The 10,030-nt window shown below is 49.4% G+C and overlaps 1 protein-coding gene across 1 annotated transcript; it reads right to left on the bottom strand.

Moving 5' to 3' along the window:
• Nucleotides 1-1,574: 1,574 nt before the first annotated feature.
• LOC144598606 (lysozyme C-like) lies at nt 1,575-9,044 on the bottom strand. The gene is made up of 4 exons (XM_078408804.1): nt 8,915-9,044; nt 6,382-6,555; nt 3,627-3,702; nt 1,575-1,761 (listed from the first exon to the last, which is right to left on the bottom strand). Exons 1-4 carry the CDS (start codon nt 9,042-9,044, stop codon nt 1,698-1,700), a joined length of 444 nt encoding a protein of 147 aa, XP_078264930.1. The 3' UTR covers nt 1,575-1,697.
• Nucleotides 9,045-10,030: the final 986 nt, after the last annotated feature.

Genomic DNA, 10,030 nt, shown 5'->3' with positions numbered 1-10,030 from the left:
GCTCTCTCTTGAATGCATTCAGAGAATTGGCCTCCACTGCCTTCTGAGGCAGAGAATTCCACAGATTCACAACTCTCTGACTGAAAATGTTTTTCCGGAAAGCTAGGCTGAAGGGAGTGTTTCCAATGCTGTGTGACTCTGTGACTCTATAATGTCTGAAGAAGGGTCTCGATCCGAAACGTCACCTACAGCTTTTTCCAGAGACGTTGTCTGACCCCGCTGAGTTACTCCAGCTTTTTGTGCGTGTCTTCGGTTTAAACCAGTTCATTCCCACACTCCACAATGCCTGGGAAGGAACTGCAGATGCTGGTTTAAACCGAAGGTAGACACAAAAAGCTGGAGTAACTCAGCGGGACAGGCAGCATCTCTGGGGAGAAGGAATGGGTGACATTATCTGGTCGAGACCCTTCTTCCGACCTGTCATTGCCAGTTGTAAAAATGCCTGTAATGCCTATAATGCCTGTGGTATTCCCTTCACAATGTTTGGAAGTTTACACCGATCAGCCAAAACACTGCAAGGGCCAGGAAGCGAGCGGGCAAGATCATCTCTGACCCCTCTCACCCTGGCCACAAACTCTTCGAAGCAATTCCCTCTGGAAGTCGACTCCGGACTGTCAAAGCAGCCACAGCCAGACATAAAAACAGCTTTTTTTCCCCACGAGTGATAGTTTTTTTCCCACGAGTGGTAGTTCTACTCAATAACCAAAGTCTGTAGTCTCTTTTTTGCTCTGGATTATTTCCCCCCACATGTTTAGACCGTAATGTTGTATCCTTAATGTTTTGATATGGTTATGCTTTATTCTTAATTGTTAACTGTATGTTTGTGTTGTCATTTGTGAGCGGAGCACCAAGGCACATTCCTTGTATGTGCACATACTTGGCCAATTAACTTATTCATTCATTCATTCATTCATTCATTGTGACCACTGACAGACGAAGTGAATAACATTGATTGTCTTGTTACAATGGCACCTGTCAAGGGGTGGGATATATTAGGCTGCAAGTGAACAGTCAGTTCTTGAAGTTGACGTGTTGGATGCAGGAGAAATGGGCAGGAGTAAAGACCTGAGCCACTTTGACAAGGGGCCAAATTGTTATGGCCAGACGACTGGGTCAGAGCATCTCTGAAACGGCAAGGCTTGTGGGGTGCTCCCGGTCAGCAGTGGTGAGTACCGACCGACAGTGGTCCGAGGAGGGACAAACCACAAACCGGCGACAGACAGGGTGTTGGGCGCCCAAGGCTCATCGATGCGCGAGGGCAACGAAGGCTATCCCGTCTGGTCCAAACCGACAGAAGGTCGACTGTGGCACAAGCCACAGAAAATGTTAATGGTGGTCACGGGAGGAATGTGTCACAATACACAGTGCATCGCACCCTGCTGTGTATGGGGCTGCACACGGAGGACCAACAGCATATTAGGCAGGTGGTCATAATGTTTTGGCGCATCAGGTCATAATGTTTTGGCTGATCGGTGTATATGTCTCAATGTCTCACCCCTCCTATCCCCAATATTTAATCATTCACATCAGAGTGGCCATGGACACGATGTTAATCATTGAATGAAGTTTATTTCAATGGGTTTTGGTCAAGGGTATGGTCCTTCCATACAGAATTACTGGGCCAGGTGCAGTATGTCATGGGTTCAACAATGGATCTGCAACCACGCACTTCTGACCAGCACGAACATCCTCCAGCCTCAGAGGCAAAAGTAGGTGTAATAGCTGATCCATTTTCCCTTGCAGTTCTCCACCCAGGAGCTCCTGAAAGAAAGGAAGAATATCCAACATATAAGAATATGTCAAGAATCGTAAGCCGGAGCCGAAGCCAGAGTCCCGGGTCCGAACCTGACGACTTCAAGGTCTCATGGAGGTGTGCAAAATCACGGGAGGAATACACCGGGTAGATGTGTAGGAGAAAAAACTGCAGATGCTGGTTTAAATCGAAGGCGGACACAAAATGCTGGAGTCAGGCAGCATCTCGGGAGAGAAGGAATGGGTGACGTTTCGGGTCGAGACCCTTCTTCGGGCTGATGCTCGGGAAAGAAGGAATGGGTGACGTTTCGGGTCGAGACTCTGCTTCCTCGTAGAGTCGGAGTGCAGGAGGAATCACAGAGTGGGGGGGGGGGGAGAAGCAAGAGGGGGGGTGTTGCAGAACTCTCGTCAGAGAGAGGAGGAGAACTTCTTCAAAGCAGGCTCGCCTTGAGGAGATTTCGCAGTGGAGCGGACAAAGCTTGTGGGTAGGAACTGCAGATTCCTGTGGCGTACACCGATGGAGGTTCGATCCTGACTATGGGTGCTGCACTGTAAGGAGTTTGTACGTTCTCCCCGTGACCTGCGTGGGTTTACTCCGAGATCTTCGGTTTCCTCCCACACTCCAAAGACGTACAGGTATGTAGGTTAATTGGCTGGGTAAATGTAAAAATTGTCCCTAGTGGGTGTAGGATAATGTTAATGTACGGGGATCACTGGGCGGCACGGACTTGGAGGGCCGAAAAGGCCTGTTTCCGGCTGTATGTATATGATATGATATGATATGATATGACACAAGAGGCTGGCGTAACTCAACGGGGCAGGCGACATCTCCGGAGAGAAGGAATGGTCGGACAGCGGGTGGAATCACAGAGTGGGAGCAATCGTGGAGTCAATAAACAATAGAAAATAGGTGCAGGAGAAGGCCAGCACCCCCATTCAATGTGATCATGGCTGATCATTCTCAATCAGTACCCCGTTCCCGCCTTCTCCCCATACCCCCTGACTCCGCTATCCTTAAGAGCTCTTTCTATCTCTCTCTTGAATGTATTCAGAGAATTGGCCTCCACTGCCTTCTGAGGCAGAGAATTCCACAGATTCACAACTCTCTGACTAAAAAAGTTTTTCCTCATCTCTGTCCTAAATGGCCTACCCCTTATTCTTAAACTGTGGCCCCTGGTTCTGGACTCCCCCAACATTGGGAACATATTTCCTGCCTCTAACGTGTCCAACCCCTTAATAATTTTATACGTTTCGATAAGATCCCCTCTCTTCCTTCTAAATTCCAGTGTATACAAGCCTAGTCGCTCCAGTCTTTCAACATACGACAGTCCCGCCATTCCGGGAATTAACCTAGTAAACCTACACTGTACGGAGGGTTTCGACTCGAAACGTCACCCATTCCTTCTCTCCACAGTTGCTGCCTGTCCCCTTGAGTTACTCCAGCTCTTTGTGTTTACCTTCGTGTTTCAACCAGCATCTGCAGTTCAATAGTCAATAGACAATAGGTGCAGCACCGCCATTCAATGTGATCATGGCTGATCATTCTCAATCAGTACCCCGTTCCTGCCTTCTCCCCATACCCCCTGACTCCGCTATCCTTAAGAGCTCTATCTAGCTCTCTCTTGAATGCATTCAGAGAATTGGCCTCCACTGCCTTCCTTCTTGAACAGATATGGAAACATGGTAGACAATAGACAATAGGCGCAGGAGGAGGCCATTCGGCCCTTCGAGCCAGCACCGCCATTCACCGTGACTGTGGCCGACATATTGACGTATGTCCCGAAAATGGAACGATGAGATTCTGACGTTACAGGAATTCTGTAAAGAATATAGGCCAGCATAACAATTGTAAAACAGGGAGAGGTGGTACTCACCAGGCCTCCATTCCACGCTGGCTCACTATCTTGGCCGCGCACTCGATGTCGGGTTCCACGTCATCCCCGAGAAAATCTGCGGTGAGAAATAAAAAGTTACATTGCATTAAACAGCATTTGAACATGGAACAGAACAGCCAAGTCAAGTCAAGTCAATTTTATTAGTATAGCACATTTAAAAACAACCCACGTTGACCAAAGTGCTGTACATCAGGTCAGGTACTAAGAAACGAACATACGATGGGCACACAAACATAACAGCACATACATAAACAGTTCACAGCGCCCCCTCAGAGGGTCTCAAACGCCAGGGAGTAGATTTTAGATTTAGAGATACAGCGCGGAAACAGGCCCTTCGGCCCACCGAGTCCGCGCCGCCCAGCGATCCCCGCACATTAACACTATCCTACACACACTAGGGACAATTTTTACATTTGTTCAGTCAATTAACCTACAAACCTGTACGTCTTTGGAGTGTGGGAGGAAACCGAAGATCTCGGAGAAAACCCACGCAGGTCACGGGGAGAACGTACAAACACCGTACAGACGGCGCCCGTAGTCCGGCGCTGCATTCGCTGTAAGGCGGCAACTCTACCGCTGCGCCACTGTATACACTGGAATTTAGAAGGATGAGGGGGGATCTTATTGAAACATATAAGATAATTAGGGGATTGGACACATTAGAGGCAGGAAACATGTTCCCAATGTTGGGGGAGTCCAGAACAAGGGGCCACAGTTTAAGAATAAGGGGTAGGCCATTTGGAACGGAGATGAGGAAGAACTTTTTCAGTCAGAGAGTGGTGAAGGTGTGGAATTCTCTGCCTCAGCAGTGGAGGCCAGTTCTTTGGATGCTTTCAAGAGAGAGCTGGATAGAGCTCTTAAAGATAGCGGAGTGAGGGGGTATGGGGAGAAGGCAGGAACGGGGTACTGATTGAGAGTGATCAGCCATGATTGCATTGAATGGCGGTGCTGGCTCGAAGGGCTGAATGGCCTCCTCCTGCACCTATTGTCTATTGTCTATTGTCCACCGTGCCGTGACTTAAAGGAGTCGATGGAGGGGGCAGCTCTGATGGGGAGAGGGATGCTGTTCCACAGTCTGGGAGCTGCAACCGCAAAAGTGCGGTCACCCCTGAGCTTAAGCCTAGACCGCGGGATAGTCAGTTGCCGACTTGAGGGACCTGGAGATAGAATAGTGAAAGGCCAGGATAGAGTGGATGTGGAGAGGATGTTTCCACCAGTGGGAGAGTCTAGGACCAGAGGTCACAGCCTCAGAATAAAAGGATGTACCTTTAGGAAAGAGATGGGGGAGGAATTTCTTTATCAGAGGGTGGCGAATCTGTGGAATTCTTTGCCACAGAAGGTGGTGGAGGCCAAGTCAGTGGATACTTTTAGGGTTGATAGATTGTTGATTAGTTACGGGTGTCAGGGGTTACGGGGAGAAGGCAGGAGAATGGGGTTGAGCGGGAACGATAGATCAGCCGTGATTGAATGGCGGAGTAGACCTGATGGACCGAATGGCCTAATTCTGCTCCTATCACTTCTGAATTTATGAACTTACAAGTTAAAGTAGCGCAGGAGAATTGGAATGATTGCAAATTCTGCCTTAAAAATATCCATTGACTTGGCCTCCACAGTTAGGGGTGCCAACTATAGAACTCCCAAATACGGGACAAGGTGATGTCACCGCCCCGCGCCCCACGTGACCTCACCCGGTCAATGGCTATGAGCTCCCGCTCCACCAGTAGAGGCCGCCCGGACCGGGAGGCGGGTTGGGAGGGTGGGGGGAGACAGAGGGGAGGGGGGGTGTGGAGGGGGGAGGGGGGGGAGAGAGGGGAGGGAGGGAGGGGAGGGAGGGGGACGCAACCTCCTTTAGGCGGCGCTCGGGCCACCACACCTACACTGTCCGGAAGGTAGGCACAGATTTTAACCAGCATCTGTTTTTTTCCTACTACACTATCCGGGTCTACAGCGTCGTGGCCTACAGCGTCCGGGCCTACAGCGTCCGGGCCTACAGCGTCCGGGCCTACAGCGACCCCCCCGGGCCTGCAGCGTCAGGGCCTACAGCGTCGGGGCCTACAGCGTCCGGGCCTACAGCGTCCGGGCCTACAGCGTCCGGGCCTACAGCGTCCGGGCCTACAGCGTCCGGGCCTACAGCATACGGGCCTACACCCCCCCGGGCCTGCAGCGTCAGGGCCTACAGCGTCGGGGCCTACAGCGTCCGGGCCTACAGCGTCCGGGCCTACAGCGTCCGGGCCTACAGCGTCCGGGCCTACAGCGTCCGGGCCTACAGCGTCCGGGCCTACAGCGTCCCCGCTGGGCCTAATACGGGACAAGGGTGGTCCCGTATGGGATAAACCAATTTAGCCCAAAATACGGGATGTCCCGGCTAATACGGGACAGTTGGCAACCCTACTCCACAGCCTTCTGCGGCAATGGATTCCACAGATTCACCACCCTCTGACGAAAGAAATTCCTCCTCATCTCCTTTCTAAAGCATCGTCCTTTTATTCCGAGGCTGCGACCTCTGGTCCTAGACTCTCCCACTAGTGGGAAACATCCTCTCCACATCCACTCTATCCAAGCCGCTCACTATTCGGTAAGTTTCAATGAGGTCCCCACCATCCCACACGACCCCCCCACCTTCTAAACTCCAGCGAGTACAGGCCCAGTGACGTCAGACGCTCGTCATATGTTAACCCACTCATCCCTGGGATGACGAAGGGGTGGGAATGTAACATTGCCTTGGTTTACTTACCGGTACATCTCCTGTCACAGCCATTGGAAGCCCCGGGGGTCTCGCCATCGTAACACCACCATTTGCTGCTGATCTGAAATATTCCGTATTCGGACGCCCATCTTCTCCCATCCCTCATGTCCCGTCCGACCTCATGTGTGTTGTATTTACTCACATGTTGGACCAGGCACACCCCTAGAATTAAAATCAACACTCCAATATAGAGGCATTGTAGTGAAAGAGTCCACAGTCTTTTTTTTAAGAGAGGGATACAGCACAGAAACAGGCCCTTCGGCCCACCGAGTCCGCACCGACCAGCGATCGCCCACACATTAACACTGCCCTACAAAGACTACGGGCTATTTACACTTCCACCAAGCCAATTGTCCTACCAACCTGTTCGTCTTTGGAGTGTTGGAAGACCGCGGGTGCTGTCCGAACGGAGTTTGCACGCCCTCCCCGTGACCGCATGGGCTTTCTCTGAGATAACAAACTATAGACAACAGGTGCAGGAGGAGGCCATTTGGCCCTTTGAGCCAGCACCGCCATTCACCGCGATCATGGCTGATCATCCACAATCAGTACCCCGTTCCTGCCATCTCCCCATATCCCTTGACTCCATTATCATTAAGAGCTCTCTCTTGAAAGCATCCAGAGAATTCTAACTCTCTCTTGAAAGCATCCAGAGAATTGGCCTCCACTGCCTTCTGAGGCAGAGAATCCCACAGCTTCACAACTCTCTGAGTGAAAAAGTTTTTCCTCATCTCCTTCTAAATGGCCTACCCCTTATTCTTAAACTGTGGCCCCTGGTTCTGGACTCCCCCAACATTGGGAACATGTTCCCTGTCTCTAACGTGTCCAATCCCTTAATAATCTTATATGTTTCAATAAGATCCCCTCTCATCCTTCTAAATTCCAGTGTATACAAGCCCAGTCGCTCCAGTCTTTCAACATACGACAGTCCCGCCCTTCCGGGAATTAACCTTGTGAACCTACGCTGCACGCCCTGAATAGTAAGAATGTCCTTCCTCAAATTTGGAGACCAAAACTGCACACAACACCCCAGGTGTGGTCTCATTAGGGCCATTTACAACTGCAGAAGGACCTCTTTGCTCCTATACTCAACTCCTCTAGTTATGAAGGCCAACATTCCTGGGGATTTAAATGTGTAGATACATGGTAAGGAAATAACGTTTAGTGCAAGGTAAAGCCAGTAAAGTCCAATCAAGGATAGACCAAGGGTCACCTCCAGATTCAGGGACAGTTTCTTCCCAGCTGTTGTCAGGCAACTGAACCATTCTACCACAACCAGAGATCAGTGCTGAACTACTATCTACTATCATCAGACTGTATAACACACACATGTATCCTCCACTCAGTCCATCTTAACCTATCTGATCTCCCGGTGGCTCAGCACTTCAACTCCCCCTCCCATTCCCAATCTGACCTTTCAGTCCTGGACCTCCTCCATTGTCAGAGTGAGGCCCAGCGCAAATTGGAGGAACAGCACCTCATATTTCGCTTGGGCAACTCATACCCCAGTGGTATGAACATTGACTTCTCTAACTTCAGATAGTCCCTGCTTTCCCTCTCTCTCTCCATCCCCTCCCCCTTCCCAGTTCTCCCACCAGTCTTCCTGTCTCCGACTACATTCTATCTCTGTCCCGCCCCCTCCCCTCCCCTGACATCAGTCTAAAGAAGGGTCTCGCCCCGAAACGTCACCCATTCCCTCTCTCCCGAGATGCTGCCTGACCCGCTGAGTTACTCCAGCATTTTGTTTCTACCTTCGATTTAAACCAGCATCTGCAGTTCTTTCCTACACACACACATTATATATATATATATATATATTATTTTCATACACTATTATTTTCTTACACTACCTGTGTATATATATATATATATATATATATATATATATGTAATTTTCTTACACTATTATTCTCTTACACTACTTGTGTGTGTGTGTATATATATATATATATATATATGTAATTTTCTTACACTATTATTTTCTTACACTACTATACACTACTATTGGGAGGCGCATTCCCAATCTCGTTGTACCCCTGGGTACAATGACAATAAAGATGTATTGTATTGTATTGTATATATATATATATATATATTTATATACACACAGGTAGTGTAAGAAAATAACTGCAGATGCTGGTACAAATCGAAGGTATTTATTCACAAAATGCTGGAGTAACTCATTCCATCTCTGTCCCGCCCCCTCCCCTGACATCAGTCTGAAGAAGGGTCTCGACCCGAAACGTCACCCATTCCTTCTCTCCCGAGATGCTGCCTGACCCGCTGAGTTACTCCAACATTTTGTGAATAAATACCTTCTATATATACACACACATACCTTACATAAAAAGACAAACATGCAATAATCGTGCAATAATAGTCCATGTAGTTCAGAGCTTATTTGAGGTTGCAGTGTTTAACAGCCTGCGGGCTGGAGGGAAGAAGTTGTTCCTGAACCTGGACCTTACAGTTTTCTGGTTCCTGTACCTTCTTTAAATAGCAAAGATAAAACGTGACTTACAATCAGCGACGCTGTACTGAGTGAATTCACTTAGCCTGGAGTCCTTGATAACGCTGGCCAGTTCACATCTGCTGAGGATTTTGGCACTGGAGACGGCGAAGAGGACACTGAGAACAACAAGAGTCTTCATCTTGTCACCAGGGTATGTTGGACATAGAACGAACGTCTGTGGCTTTTATACCGGGCCGGACGTATTCCTATCAGTCAGAAAATGCCAGTTAAATAGAGAACCTGGGGGGGGAAAGACAAACACGGGAAACAATCTCTCTGCAATGAGTCACAGGGGCCTTAACTGATAAGATTTGACAAATGTTTGTAATACGAAGGAGGGTAAAGAGAGCTGTGTCACATAACGTACACAAACACGTCAAAAACCGCAGGTAAACACAAAATGCTGGAGTAACTCAGCAGGTCAGGCAGCCTCTCTGGAGAGAAGGAATGGGTGACGTTTCGGGTCGAGACCCTTTTGAAGGCGCTGGTCGGGCCGCATTTGGAGTAACTGTGAGCAAATGTGGGCCCCGTATCTGAGGAAGGACGTGCCGGCTCTGGAGGGGGTCCAGAGGAGGTTGACAGGAACGATCCCAGGAACGAGTGGGTTAACGTACGATGAGCGTTTGACGGCACTGGACTCGACTCGCTGGAGTTCCTTCTGAAGAAGGGTCTCGACCCAAAACGTCACCCATTCCTTCTCTCCAGAGATGCTGCCCGTCCCGCTGAGTTACTCCAGCGTTTTGTGTCTATCTTCAGTTTAAACCAGCATCTGCAGTTCCTTCCTACGCAATAGGAATTGCAGCAGGATTTCGATGAGCTGGGCAAGTGGGCTGTGGAAGAGTTAGTGAAGGTTGGGGGACTTGAAAAAATGACTGTTCGATAGACAATAGACATTAGGTGCAGGAGGAGGCCATTCGGCCCTTCGAGCCAGCACCGCCTTTCAATGTGATCATGGCTGATCATTCTCAATCAGTACCCCGTTCCTGCCTTCTCCCCATACCCCCTGACTCCGCTATCCTTAACAGCTCTATCCAGCTCTCTCTTGAATGCATTCAGAGAATTGGCCTCCACTGCCTTCTGAGGCAGAGAATTCCACAGATTTACAACTCTCTGACTGAAAAAGTT

The sequence above is a fragment of the Rhinoraja longicauda genome, chromosome 12, assembly GCF_053455715.1.
Source record: "Rhinoraja longicauda isolate Sanriku21f chromosome 12, sRhiLon1.1, whole genome shotgun sequence".
In the NCBI taxonomy this organism is placed as follows: domain Eukaryota; kingdom Metazoa; phylum Chordata; class Chondrichthyes; order Rajiformes; family Arhynchobatidae; genus Rhinoraja; species Rhinoraja longicauda.
The sequence above is the reverse complement of the archived record's forward strand: the minus strand, read 5'-3'. Positions and strand labels throughout refer to the sequence as shown.